Source organism: Heptranchias perlo, chromosome 6 (assembly GCF_035084215.1).
Source record: "Heptranchias perlo isolate sHepPer1 chromosome 6, sHepPer1.hap1, whole genome shotgun sequence".
Taxonomy (NCBI): Eukaryota; Metazoa; Chordata; class Chondrichthyes; order Hexanchiformes; family Hexanchidae; genus Heptranchias; species Heptranchias perlo.
Genome location: NC_090330.1, coordinates 36,588,410 through 36,603,608, shown reverse-complemented (window position 1 = coordinate 36,603,608; position 15,199 = coordinate 36,588,410). Strand labels below are relative to the sequence as shown.

The following is a 15,199-nucleotide window of genomic DNA, read 5'->3' as shown; positions in this document are numbered from 1 at the left end:
TGTGTTTAAAAAATAAAAACATGTTTAAAAATAATACCCTCAACTGTTTATTCCGTCCTCCTGTAACTGTACATTACTGAATTAAGCTTAAATGTTTTGTGTAGTGCTGCTTCAGGTGTGAATAGGCAATTCTGTTCATAGTTAACCATTCCTTTCTCAGTGTCACTAGGTGAACATTGTAATGCAACATCGGGGGAAGTTATTCACAAAATGTCTAGTTTCTTGGCTGCTTCTACAGCACAATTTTAAAGACTACTTTAAAAGATTACTGAGAGGCATCAATGCTTATAACTAGTATCTCCCACTACACCATTTAGGGATATAAGGCAATGCAGGTGAGCACTCTTCCTCATTAACGAATCAATGCTGATGTGTATTTAACTGCATAGCAGTTGGAACACTTATCACCATGCTTGTTTCCGACATCCACCCTTCATAAATTCAAAATTGTTCAAAACTCCTCCACCTGCGTCCTGTCCTGCCTTATGTGCTGTTTACCTATTTGCCCCCCCACCTCTTGCTGACCTACACTGGTTCTCTATTCCCCAACCCATTAAATTAAAAATGTTTGTTCTTATCAACAAACACCTCCATGGGCTCACCACATCCTACTTCTGCAACCTTTTCCAGCTTTACAACCACTCCAGTCCTCTGACTCTGGCCTTCTGTGCATCCTCGCTTCACCAATAGTGACATAGCCTTCAGTTGTCTTGACCCTACTCTCTGGACATGCTACCTAAACCCCTTTAACTCTATACTTTTCTCTCCACCGTTAAAGCCTCCTGAAAAACCACCTCTTCGTCCAAGCCTCCAGACATCTCTCAACTTCCTAAAAAAGCTGAGTGTTTAATCCTCTCTTCCTCTGTAATGCATGTTGGGGCATTTTTCTATGTTAAAGGCAATATATAAATGCAAGTTTTTGTTTTGTTTGCATTAGCTATGTGAGTCCACACAAGCAGGGCATTCTACCTCAGTGAGGAAAAAATGATACCAATTAACTTGTTCTGCCTGAATCCTATCTTGAGATGGATGTTAACATAAGAATATTGACTTCATTCATTCCATTCCATTCCATTAGCCTTTTTGATTACTTTTTATACCTGTGAACTAGTTTTTAGTGATCTGTGCACATGGACACCCAAATCCCTTTGCTCCTCCACAGATCCTAGACTCTCTCCATTAAGAAAATATTCCTATTTTTCTTTCTCTGATCCAAAGTGGACGACCTCACACTTCCTCACGTTGAATTCCATCTGCCACTCACTTAGTCTGTAACTTTGTAACTTCTTGCTCCCATTTACACAACTTACTGTGCCTCCTAACTTAGTGTCATCTGCAAACTTGGATATACAACTCCATTTCTTCCAAGTCATTGATATATATGGTGAAAAGCTGAGGCCCCAGTACAGATCCCCAGGGAACACCACTTGTCACATCCCGCCAATCAGAGAACATTCCCTTTATCCCCATTCTCTATGGTACCTCCCAACCACTTACCAACATGTCACAAGGTTACCGCCAATTCTGTATTAGGTAAATATAAACATGTTCCAGTATATTCGCACCATTGGACTGCATGGAGCATTACAGGGACATCAATATACTACAATACGTTCACTACAAACACTGCATCTATAAAAACAAATCACAAACATATAGGAAAATCACAAAATTAAGGAGGAATTGTATTAATACATCTGCCTAAGCAAATCCATTAGCATCCAGACTCTTAAGAAACAAAGGCGAAGGCCTATGATAGGATGCTATCAAGAAGCAGAATGGGAGAGAGGACAAACTCCTGGGAAGCCCTGTGTTAATGGAAAACGAGTCTAGAGGATGAGCCATTAACTAAAACACAGATGGGCGGAACAAGTATAGCTTTGGTGGCAGACCATATGGTGGTAACTTGTTTATAAGTGTTTGATGCCAAACCCTGTCGAAGGTTTTGGAGAAGTGTGAGGCAATGAGATAATTCACAAAAGTACCTGAAAGCAGAGTTCCAAGAGTGCATAATAAAGGCAGCAAGATCATCAGTGGAATGGCCATGCCAAAGACCACGTTAGTGATCATAGATTTGGCGAAGGCTTTGAAGGTAATGCATAATTTGACAATTAACAGCAGCTTTTATAGCTTGAGAAAATACTGATGGAAGGTTAAATAGGTAGTTAGACCAATAAGATAAATCATCATCTTTGGGTATAGGCAAATTTTCAAGGAAAAGGGAAGGTGGATAGACCGCAAGTAAAATATTGAAGAGGTTTCATAGAACAGCTGGAAGTTTGAGAAGCTGAGATCTTGAAGATGAGAAAACCAGAACCAGAAGTCTTATTGGACTCCAGTTAGTAGAGGATGCAACAGCTCAGACTTAAGAGTTGGAGGAGAAAAGTGATCCAAAAATATTGCCCTGCTCTTAAGGAGCGCCAGAAATTGTAGGATTAGGATGGATGAAAATTGGAAGAGAATTCAAGTAATTTATGAGACAGCTTTTGAAAGGGAGCAGGGGACCAGAGGAGCAGCTGCTGAAGGGGCAGGAAGACAGCAGTTGATACTTTTTCATTAAAGTTCTGCTTAGCAACTCTAATAGTGGATTTAAAGAATTTACAAGCAGACAAAGTTAGCTCTGAATGCTTCAGACTGATCAAGGTATCAGATTCAGTAGGTACAACTTTTTACCAGAGACTGTAAAACAATTCCCTAAACGAAAGAATAATTCCTTACTTTACATATTATTCTCCATATTACAACCGTGGATGTCTTGCAGGAATTTATTACTCTGACGTACCTTTTTTAAAATTTAAGGAATTATTCTGGAGAGTTGACATGGGCTCAGAAATTTGGACACTAGTCTGTTTCTTAACATTAGTACTAAATGATAAATAAAAATCCTGTACCTGTTTTTAAAGAGAATTTCTCACTCTGTGTTAAAAGAAACACTTAAGGGAATCGCTTAACTACAAGTAATGCTCAATTTTCCCCATGGTTTTTAAAAAAAAATCTTAATTTCTGTCCACCCTGTTGATCTAACTTTGGGCGAAAACCAATTCAGACAGTCTAAAACTTGGATTAGAATTTGAATTTAGACCACTAAAATGGGTCCGAAGCTGAATTTAAGATGCTGGCTAGTCAGTATGTCGTTTTCTAGTATAAGTTACATGAATGTACGTGATTTTTAAATGTTTAGGACGTAGGCTTCTACTGATAAATTGTTTTGAAAAGTTGTTCATTAGAGTACAGTTGGAGCAATTGACAAATATCAGCCAATGCCAGTCTGTTGTTTCTACCATTAATATTTTGCTATTATTTATATCCTGAAGATGGTTCAGCAATGGCCACCAGTGCAGAAAAGCAAACTGGACAATGACCAGGATGATGACACAGGAGGAATAAATATGGAGAAAGCAAAAGAGAGGCTACGTGAAGAGGACAAATATGACAAGGAAGCTTATAGAAAAAAAATTAAAGAAAAACATAGGGTAAGTGGCATCCTGCAATTTGAAGAATAGAATCAAAGTGGCAATATTTAAAATCTTTCATTTTTAAAAAAAACAACAGCTTTTGAAGATTTTTTGTTTTATGCTGAAGGAAGCATGGATGAGGGAGAGAGCTGGGCTTCATATCGCCACCTCAAGAAGTTTGAAAAAGAAATGATCTGGTTTCCTGATGAATTAAATATCTATATTGAAAGCCTTGAATGTAATGTTCACTTTATGTAAGTGCAACACTTACTTTTTGTACCACTTTCCTGTTGTGCTATTTCTGTTACGCCTATCTGGCACGCTTAGTAATCTATCTTTTATACTCGCCGCTGAGTCCTTCCAGCTCCCTATTTGCATGTGTAAAGTCGCTGTTGCAATTTTCCATAGTGCTATCTGCCAGAGGATTGTGGAAATCAGGCATCTCAGCCAACACTCCCTCCTGCTGCCTCTCCCACTCCTGATGCCAGATTCATTCTTCCCCTCCCCCTCTCGCTAACTTGCCAGTAGAGTTTTCCCTTTCCTTACACACCAATTCCCGCTCTGGATCTGTGTCTAGCTGTTCATACGTTCTGTAAAGAAAGGATTACCTTTTTTTTATCATCTCTGAGCAGATGGGAGATTAAAGGATGAGGACAGTGGATGATGACGGACACTTGTAGCTTTAGTGTAACACTTACAATATTTAACTTATTTAGAAAATGCAGTTTCAAGGTTTTATGTTTATTTTTCTTGGATGAATTTCTTATTTGCTTGAAAAGATGATGGTTGATTAAATTTCTCCCTATTGTATCACAAGTCAGTAGGTATAATATCCTTGTTTCACCCCTCTCTTTTCTGTTCTCCCCACCATTCCCCGCCCCCCCCCCCCCCAAAATGTATCTTCAACTACCAACTAGCCTTAGTAAGTTTGTCAATTCTGTCACTTAAACCTTAAAAGCAATTTCTCCACTGAATTGGAAATCTGAAAAGTGACACCAAGAAATCCAGAATATGCGTGAACTCTTCTGCAACTAGGTTATAACTTAAATTTGATTTTCTCCAGGCACCTTTATGAGTTTCTATGCCTCACTGTACATCCCAGAATCTCAAGCCACACTGAGGAAAGAGATGTTTGCCTAGTAAGCATCTCCTTCCTTCCACAGTTAAGAGGACATCCAGTCACTGGGCTCCTGCATTCAAACTGATGATGCCCAGACAATAAGAGTGTTGGTATCTGGGAAAGTCCCAGGGCCAATGAATTCCCAGTCGAATTCTACACACCTACGCTGCCTATACTGTTCCTTTTATTAGGTTGTTACACAGAGTGAGAAGTCTCAGTTAGAAAGAGAGACATTAGAAGACAGGGCTTTTTCACTGGAGCTGAGAAGGGTAGGGGGTGACTGGGGTTGTGATAAGATAAGTGGTAATGGATTATTTTTGCCGTTGGTGGGACAGTAACAAGAGGGCGCAAATTTCAGATGATCAAAAAAAATATATAATTTAAGGGGAAGTTAGTAAAATTCCTTTACATAGATGGTGGTTAGAACAAACCGTTGTTGAAGCAGAGTCCATAAATTCTTTAAAAAGAACATCAGTTGCTTGAAAAGAGGAATATTAAAGGATTTGGGGGGTGAGTTGCAGACATGTTGGGCCGAATGGCCTGTTTTTGTGCTATGCATTCAATGATTCAGTGAAACTCTTTCACCACCGGACACACTCAAAGCAGCTACATTAATTCTAATAGAAAAGAACAACATTTCCCATACCAAAAACCACAGTGGATGCTGAAAAAACATTTGGCCAAATGGAATAGGACTTTAAACTTCCTGTGTGTGAAATAGAGATGCAATCCTGACCTTGATTAGAACCTTCCTGCTGGCAATCATAGTGTATGCTAATGATTACAACTGCTTGTGTTCTCACTCCAGAAAGGAACTAGGCGGACTGGCACCTTTTTTTTACCTTTGCTATAGACTCACTGGCAATGACCTTGAGGATGCAATCAGACGACAACAGACTGCAAGCTGGGACGAACCAAAAGTGTTGTTGTAAATTGGACATATTAATATTTATGACGAGTCCATCACCTCAATATCTTTCAAGTTCTGAACCATCAAGGACTTTAGCAGGTTCTTGTGTTGCAAGCTCAACTTCTACAAAATGAAGAGCATACAGGACATACCAGTAATTCAAAACTCCGATGTCAATGATAGGATTTCTGAACCCATTTCTGATTGACAGTGCAGCTACTGTGAAAGTTGACAAGTTTTTGTTCAAATGGCACCACGCAGAGCCAATATACTTCAACTGTAATATTATATGTGTTAATGTAAGTCTTTGATTTTAACTTAGAAGAATATCATCAACTCCCAACTCCACTGTAAAAATGAAGATTGAAATTTGAAAGTTTTCAAGGAATTGCAATTTTGTGCTGTTGACTTATTTTCAAAGGAGCTGTGAAACTAAGGCTGCCTTAGTATCCCTTATAGACCTTGGTCTCTAAAGGCTTAAAACCCACATATTGAAAAGTGAAAGGCATTAACTCATAGTTTTCAGCCTAATCTAATAAGGGACCAAGTACTGCATTAGGTACTTGTTAAATTGTATTCTTGCAAGGCTTTCAAATGCATCAAAAACATGTTTGTAAGCAAAATGTGATGAATGACTTCCTGATTCATATTTTGGCCTATTTTGAAATCGGGTTCCATGAGTGAAATTAAAAGAAATTTAAACTTGCACCATTTATAGTAATTATGTGTTCACTTGCCATCGAGAAAAAATTATGAAGATTTTATTTTAAAGCTTATTCTAAACAAAACTTATGAAATGCAGCTGAGCTAACCGTGTAGCCCAGACAATCTATGTATTGGATTGTATTAAGATGAGAGAATCAGATTCTATCTTAGTGTTTTGTTATATATAAGAACAATGAGGGTGAGTGGATGCATGGGACTTGAGGGCATTGGGCAAATATGGTGCACAATAATTTCAGACAATGATAGATCTGTTAATGACCACAAAAGTGACGCCATGGAACCAAATTAACAGAAGCAGCACCAACTTATCAGGGATGTGGAAGCAAACAACAAAATGTAGCAAGATATTTACAGAAGTGTCATTGGCAGAATGTAATGAAAACCACAATAAACTACTGTGTAAGCAAAATAGATTTCCCTGGGGCACAGGACTTTAAAGTATAATCTGCAATTGTTAAGAATTAGATTTCTAATTAATCAACTTCAACTAAAGCAGGTTTAATCATATCACAGTCATGTTGCTTTGAAAGTAAAAACTTCAGATATAGGAAGTGTTTTATCCTTGCTTGACAAAAACCTCTCTAGATCTTTAAGTATAAGGCAAATGTTTTGCTAAATCTTTAATAATACTACAGCTTATTTTATACTTTCAAGAGCAATCGCTAAAGACAGGGTGCAACTTATTTGCAAGTTATGGTGCAAAACAGGAAACTTGAGTTTAGTATGGAAATAGTAACCAGTATACTAACTAGTAACCAGATTTAGCACATTTGACCACCTGCAATCTAAATATGGACTAATTAGGAAAGATTTATTTTAATTTGGCATATACTAAGTGCACCAATAGATTAATAAATATAGTGGAGCCCCATAGTTTTGGGAATATTTAGGAATATTTGGCAAATCTCTACTTTTTAAATGATGCTTATGGAAAGGCAAATCAGAATAATGCATAGAACTTACTGCGTCCCAGATCATTAGCACAAATTGAATGATATCGATCTGATAAATGGAGCTGGAAATCATTGAGGATAGGAGCAAATCTTATGGCCACCTAACCCTTGAAACTTAATGACTAGATTCACAGGCCATCACTGGGTTCTTTGAAGTACATAGAAATGAGTATAAATTAAGCCTTTCAATGGCCTAGAAATAGGTAATTCTGGCACTTTCAAAATAAATGCATCAGAATTGCCCCTTTCTCTCCACATTTCCATTGCCTTAGGTTAAAGCTATTCCTTTTCACTTCAATCACAGGATAATTATGGATGAGGGAAGCCATTTGGTCCACCTCAATTCATCCATCCAGAGGTACCCTACAGTCCCCCTATTGCAGTATCTGTGGGTTTCTTCTGAGGGTGTCTGCCTCCACTACTCTATCTGGGAGTGCATTCCATGTGCTGATCACTCTGTGTGAAGAAGAATTTCCTATTATCAGATCTGAATTTGTCTTTCGGAAATAATTTTAAGCTAAATTAGTTGCATTCTATTATTATAAAATTCCTGCTGTCTAGTGAAATGCAGATTTGTTCCCGACAGTCCAAGCTTCTTCTATAAATATTATTCTTCCTTTGGTTACCACATACTAATGAATAGCTTATTCACAGAGGAATTCCCTGGGACACCATCTTTTGTAAGAATCTTCCCCGCTTTCATTGTACATAGAACCTCCACTTCTTTCTCATTTTTGTTAGCCCTTTTTGTCACAACACTAGGGAAGGACTCATCATCATCACATTAATTTGTGTTAATAACAGCCTTATACTTTGCAAATCTTTATGGAAATTTGGAATCTTCATTTTTCATCCCATATCTCTCCTTTTGCTAAGTCATTAGCTTTGACTTTTGGTTTTAGAAAGCATTTTGTTTTCAACCTCAGTTTTGTCACTCCATCTGTTGTTCTGTTGATTAGCTGCATGTCTGGTCACTTCATTTCCTACATTGGTCAGTGTCCATGGCAGATTTCGACATCTGTATATCTTGACGTGGATCTTTTTGCAGAGATCATTACCCAAGTGTTTGTTGTAGCCTCTTAATGTGCAGTTTTCAGAAGGCCCAGACTGTTGCAAATTAAGCTGTTGTAAAACTGAGGCTGACTACACCAATTGATGCCTTAGGGTTCATCATCATCACAACTGAAGAACTCCTATGATCTGTGAATTCATTGTGGCATTCCCTTGAGAAACAAAAAATTAACTGACCTAAATGCATGGTGGGAGAATTTTAAGAAAAATACATTGCGCGGAATCTACATTGGAGCACCTCAGGAGGACGAAATGCAACAGGGAATGTCCCATGTTCCGACATAAAATGCACATAATGGCTATCTGCTAGGTTGAGGAGTTAGACACAAGAAGCTCTGTAGAACAAAGCCAAGTTTGATCATTTGCTTTGTTACAATTATCTGCTGCTGTATGACTTAACGGGATTAAGCAGCTGCTATAAGTTTCTTGTAGGGTTAGCGCCCAACCAGAAGTGTACAGTGACTGTATGAGAGCGATGGTATACTCAGAGGAGATTTGATTCATTCAGCATGAATACTTGGGAACAGGAGTCAGCCACTGGGCCCCTTGAACCTGTTCCGCCATTCAATTTGATCCTGTCTGATCTGTACCTCAACTCCATTTACCTGAGACCCGAGATCTGCACTCCTCCAATTCTGGCCTCTTGTGCATCCCCGATTTCCATCACCTCACCATAGGCGACCGTGCTTCCGCTGCTTAGGCTCTAAGTTCTGGAATTCTGTCCTCCTCCTTTAAAACGCTCTTTAAAACCTACCTCTTTGACCAAGCTTTTGGCCACCTGTCCTAATATCTTTTTATGTAGCTCGGTATCAGATTTTGTTTGATAACGCTCCTGTGAAGCCCTTGGGATGTTTTACTGCCTTAGAGTTGCGATATAAATGCAAATTGTTGTGATATCCAAGTCTATGCAATTTCATAGAAAGACCATCAATTTTTTAAATGAGTGCAAAATGGAAGAAACCCAATATATTCCTATCATGAAGCGTTTAATCTAGTAGCAAAGCCGTAAGGCTTGAGATTTAAAATAAAAATAACCTATGAAACTGAAATGAGGACGATCATATTTCTCCTCCTTGTGTAGAAAATGCACCGAATCGCTTTGATAATGAATCATTTTATAGTTGAAAGTTGTTCATACTTGACCTGTTTCTTAACGGAATAGGGAGGAATAATTTATGACAATGTAATAGGCTTCATGTTTTAATCCATACTTTGGGCCAAACTGTGTGAACCTAAGCAGTTACAGAAAGGTATCACTTAGACTGCATGGTCTCCAGATTTCAAAAGGAGTACATAAAGGGCTTATCCCTGAAATAAAGTGAGTATACAGCAGACTTTAAATTTTTGAGCAGAACCATTTGATTTAGAAACTGCTGTAGTTGATTGTTAAAAATGACAGCCGAGCAGATTACTTGAATGAGGTGTCTGACGCCGAAAGCAGTCATTATTTGTGTCCTGCTGCTTTAAACTGCAGGACCTGAAATTGATTCCACTTAGATGTTGGAATAGAAAGTTTAATGTTTGATTAAAATCACGTCGAATGTCACGTGGAATACACAAATTGCACTTGACAGGTGACAGAAGAATTGTAAGTTTTAAAAATTTTACTTATGGTTCTTTATTTCTGGTCGTCTCATTGAACCTTCGCTCAGAACATTCAGTTAGCAACCTTCAAGTGATATTCATGCAGGTTGCCTCTTTAAATTACTCACTTGAGCCTCTTGTACATGTGTCTGCCTTTTTAAATTATATAATCCAACACCTCTCGTATACAGTATTTCTATATTCCTAACGGCAGTACTGCTCCTAAATCCTAACTCCAGAACCAATTTTCTTATTTACCTGCTTGGTCTTGCAGATTTAAGCTCACTCTGTTTTAGCACTGAACTCCCACTCAGGTCATTCTGCCTCTCTTACCTTCTGTCTGCACAAGCGTTTTACTCATGCAGTTCAAAGTGATTTTTTTTTAAAGAAAAAAATAGTATTTATATAGCACCTTTCACGACCTCAGGATGTCCCAAAGCACATTACAGCCAATAAAGTACTTTTGAAGTGTAATCACTGTTGTAATGTAGGGAAACACGGCAGCCAAACCACGCAAAGGAAGGTCCCACAAATAGCAATGACCAGATAATCTGTTTTAATGATGTTGATTGAGGAATAAATATTGACCAGGACTCTCCTGGTCTTCTTTGAAATAATGCCACGGGATCTTTTACATCAACCTGAGTGGGCACATGGTGCCTCGGTTTAACGTCTTATCCGAAAGACAGTGCAGTGCAACACTCCCTCAGTACTGTACTGAAGTGTCAGTCTAGATTATGTGCTCAAGTCTCTGGAGTGGGGCTTGAACCCATAACCTGCTGACTCAGAGGCAAGAGTGCTACCAACGGAGCCACAGCTAGCTTTATTTTCTTCCTCTTTGACCAAGGAAACAACAGGAGGTTTCTGACTCATAGTCAACTTAAAGCTCTTGAAAATTGCATCCATAAGAAGATTGAGGTAATAGTCCTGCGCATCATTCAGGCAGTCAGTTGGGTAAACAACATTGGCTGTATATCTTAGATGCACTCTTCCCACATAGTTAGGCGATGTATTGCGGAGATTCAAGAGAAACAGACGTGGCCAAATACCACCACCTTATTTACAGGTTGATGCCAGAAATCTAAGATTTTGTACCATTTATTTTTAAATAATGGTTATTTTAAGATATAAATTTGAAAATAAAATTGCTAGATTTCATTTACCACACTTTTAGTCTACAGTGATTTTAGATAAAGTTTAATTTGCTTATTCAGTGCATTTTGTAAAGAATTTGTAGCAGTAGATATTTATAATGGAGGTGTTAGCTTCTTCAAAGTGGCATTGATTTATTAAGGACCATAATTTGCTGTAAATGATGAGCAGAGAGAAGGATGAAGTGTTCATAGAAGTGGTGGAGATAAGTATTGCACTTTGAATAGTAATTCTGTTGGAGCTTTTGGCAGCAAGAGCTAGAAATCAGGCAATATAATATAAACAGTCTCAGGTGATTAACCAAACCTGACTAAGGACTTTTAAATAGTATGACAAATTGACTGACAACTCTTCAAGTTGCAGTAAGGCTTTTAGTAGAGGCTTCTAATTTTGCTCAAAATAATTTTGATGTGCTATATAAAAGGAACTATGTCACAGTGAGCTTTCCTAAGATAATATGAAGAAGGTGGGGGGGGGAGGGGAGAAAGAAAATGCCTATGTATCCTGTAATAGAAAATGCATAAGATAAAGTGAAATATAGTAGGTGTATAAAAGATAATATTCAATATTAATGAAAATTATGTCTGCGATTGATATGTTCTCATTCAATAGGAAATGGTTCATTTGAATTTGGTTGCGAATAAAAAATCGGTTCTTCATTTGTTCAACCCCTATATAAAAATGAATACTCCTCCATCTAAAGGAGAAAACATCTGGGATTTGTTCACTTTCAGATTCACATCGTTCTGTGTGCATCTGGGTCAGGTGTTCTTGCCCATCCCCATTAAGAACAACAACAACAACTTGCATTTATATAGCGTCTTTAACGTAGGAAAACGCCTCATGACGCTTCACAGGAATGTTATCAAACAAAATTTGACACAAAGCCACACGAGATATTAGAAAGGTCACCAAAATCTTGGTCAAAAAGGTAGGTTTTAAGGAACGGTCTTAAAGGAGGAGAGAGAGGTGACATGCGGAGAGGTTTAGGGTGGGAATTCCAGAGCTTAGAGCCTAGGCAGCTGAAAGAATGGCTGCGAATGGTGGATCGATTAAAATTGGGGATGAGCAAGAGGCAAGAATTGGAGGAGCGCAGAGATCTCGGAGGGTTGTAGGACTGGAGGAGGTTACAGAGGTAGGGAGGTTTTTGAAAACAAGGATGAGAATTTCAAAATCAAGGCATTGCCGGACCAGGAGCCAATGTAATTCAGCAAGCACAGGGTGTTGGCTGAAAGGAACTTGGTGCGAGTTAGGATATGAGCAGCAAGAGGTTTGGATCAGCTCAAGTTTATGGAGGGTGGAAGATGGGAGGCCGGCCAGGAGATCATTGGAAAGGTCAAGTCTAGATGTAACAAAGGTGCTGAGGTGCCCATCTTTCTTGGACACACGGATCTCCATCAAAGACGGGCACCTCAGCACCTCACTCTACCGCAAGCCCACGGACAACCTCACGATGCTCCACTTTTCCAGCTTCCACCCTAACCACGTCAAAGAGGCCATTCCCTATGGACAGGCCCTGCGAACACACAGGATCTGCTCAGACGAGGAGGAACACGATGGACACCTACAGACGCTGAAAGACGCCCTCGTAAGAACGGGATATGACGCTCGACTCGTCGATCGATCGTTCCGATGGGCCACAGCGAAAAATCGCATAGACCTCCTCAGAAGACAAACACGGGACGCAACCAACAGAGTACCCTTCATCGTCCAGTACTTCCCTGGAGCGGAGAAACTACACCATGTTCTCCGCAGCCTTCAACATGTCATCGATGACGACGAACACCTCGCTAAGGCCATCCCCATGCCTCCACTACTCGCCTTCAAACAGCCACCCAACCTCAAACAGACCATCGTTCGCAGCAAATTACCTAGCTTTCAGGAGAACAGCGTCCACGACACCACACAACCCTGCCACGGCAACCTCTGCAAGACATGCCAGATCATCGACACAGATAACACCATCACACGAGAGGACACCACCCACCAGGTACATGGTTCATACTCCTGCGACTCGGCCAACGTTGTCGACCTCATACGTTGCAGGAAAGGATGCCCCGGAGCATGGTACATTGGCGAGACCATGCAGACACTGCGACAACAGATGAACGGACACCGCGCAACAATCGCCAGACAGGAGGGTTCCCTCCCAGTCGGGGAACACTTCAGCAGTCAAGGACATTCAGCCACCGATCTTCGGGTAAGCGTTCTCCAAGGCGGCCTTTGAGACACACGACAACGCAAAATCGTCGAGCAGAAATTGATAGCCAAGTTCCGCACCCATGAGGACGGCCTCAACCGGGATCTTGGGTTCATGTCACGCTACACGTAACCCCACCAGCGAAAAAAGAGTTCTCTGTTTTTAATACAACTGGTCATTCTCTCTCTTTCTCTTTCTCTTCCTTTCGGATGTTTTTCTCTCTCTCTCTTTCGGACTGTTTGTATATTCAGTTGTACTGTGTCTCTGTCTGATTGCCTTGACAACGGGTAGTTGGAAAGATTATCTGTAATCACCAGGCATTGTTCTCTGACTATATATGCAATAACCTTCAAGGAATCCCACACTCACCTGACGAAGGAGAAAGCCTCCGAAAGCTTGTGATTTTCAAATAAAACTGTTGGACTATAACCTGGTGTTGTAAGATTCCTTACAACTATCTGTCATGAGTGTTCATTCTGTCACCTTCCAAAGTTAAAGAAAATCAGATCTGTTCGACCCTTGGCTTGCTATGAATTATCTAGGTATTGGGCAGATGAAGACACTCTCTGGTGAGCAAGAGCTCACCTATGGGAATAGTCTGAGACACTGAGCAGGAGATTCCTATCCGGAGTAAAACTCCAGAGGTGCAACAGGACTGTTGTCCAGGACACCTCAGGACCTCCTTGCTCTTCCATATTACATCAAATCTCTAACATCCACCTGAACCGCTGGAACAAAGAGACAAAACCTCATCCAAAGGACATTGCCGGTAACTGAAGCATTCTTTCAGTACTGCAGTAGTGTGTCAGCATAGATCATGGGTTCAAACCGACAACTTTGTGACCCGGATCAACTAAACTGATAGTTTTTCTACTTACTATTAGTGGGCTACCAATGGCATTGCTCGTGGTAAATTGAAAGATACATTCTCTCTCTTACCTGTCTCTGTCATCTTTGTGTTGGTGCTTTTCTTTCTCTCCTCCTTGTCTTTTCCTCTTCTTTCTCTCTCTCTGCTTTGTCCCTTTGTCTTCTCTTCTAGTTCTTTCTCCTCTTTTCCTCTCTTTCTATTTTCTACTATTCTCTCTGTCATCATAGGAATCGACAGTCAGCAAATAACTAGCAATAAAACGAGTAAGGCAGAACCAACAAAACCTATCAGATTATTGTTTGGTAATAGTTTGAGATGCTGTCTTGTTTTGTCAGTAACCTGAGGATACAATAGTACTTTTTTTCTTAAAATGGACTTTAGCATAAAAAGCACATTAAAACTTGAATAATTCTCACAGAAAAATCTTTAAGTTTATCCATTTCCTCTTGGAAATACATCCTCTAAGTTTGACCCCAGAGGCTTACACACTCTCGTGAGCATGGCCATACGTTTTTCTCCTTTCGTTGAGAGAACGTGTCAAAAGGTTATTAAGAAGTGATGCTTGTAACCTTAGGCCATAAAGAAACAAAAAAATTACTTGCTGAAAAATACATTGAACGTAAAGTATTGGTTCACAATAAGTACTTTGTGGTTCTTACAGTTCAGCTAATAGAATTCATTCTTTCTTTTCTTTTAAGGTAAAGAGGCTTAAAGAGAAAGCAGCAAGGAAGGCTACCAGAAAAAAAGATGTAAGTGTTTTGCTTTTATATGTTTTATCAATATTCCCATAAGCAGGAGGTATAGAATTCAAACATAGCACACTGTAGCAACATTAAAGGATCATAGCTACAAGTGTACTGCTAAACTGGTAAAGATACTCCTGATCTACAGACTTGACCTCTACACTAATTTTCCAGTTATATATTTCATGGTACCACAACCCAAACTGGAACTGATTTGAAACCGAATTGTCAAAACTGCCTTATTACTTGCATCTAAATGTGTGCAATGGGTCTGTTGAGCAATTGCTTTTTTTTAAAAAATGCAGCTGTAAAACTGTATTATTTTGTAAATAGTGTCTCCAAACCAATTCACAGTTTTGGCTTTCAGGTATTTCAAGTAATGAACTATAGGTTTCCTATAGTAACTTCAATCATAAG

General features: G+C 39.4%; 1 protein-coding gene across 1 annotated transcript in view; it reads left to right on the top strand.

Moving 5' to 3' along the window:
* ddx10 (DEAD (Asp-Glu-Ala-Asp) box polypeptide 10) overlaps positions 1–15,199 on the top strand; it is a 306,011-nt gene that overhangs the window by 173,444 nt on the left and 117,368 nt on the right. Inside the window, exons 15-16 of the mRNA XM_067986115.1 lie at positions 3,315–3,473; positions 14,738–14,788. Coding sequence (XP_067842216.1) covers positions 3,315–3,473; positions 14,738–14,788 — 210 coding nt within the window. The remainder of the gene's footprint in view (positions 1–3,314; positions 3,474–14,737; positions 14,789–15,199) is intronic.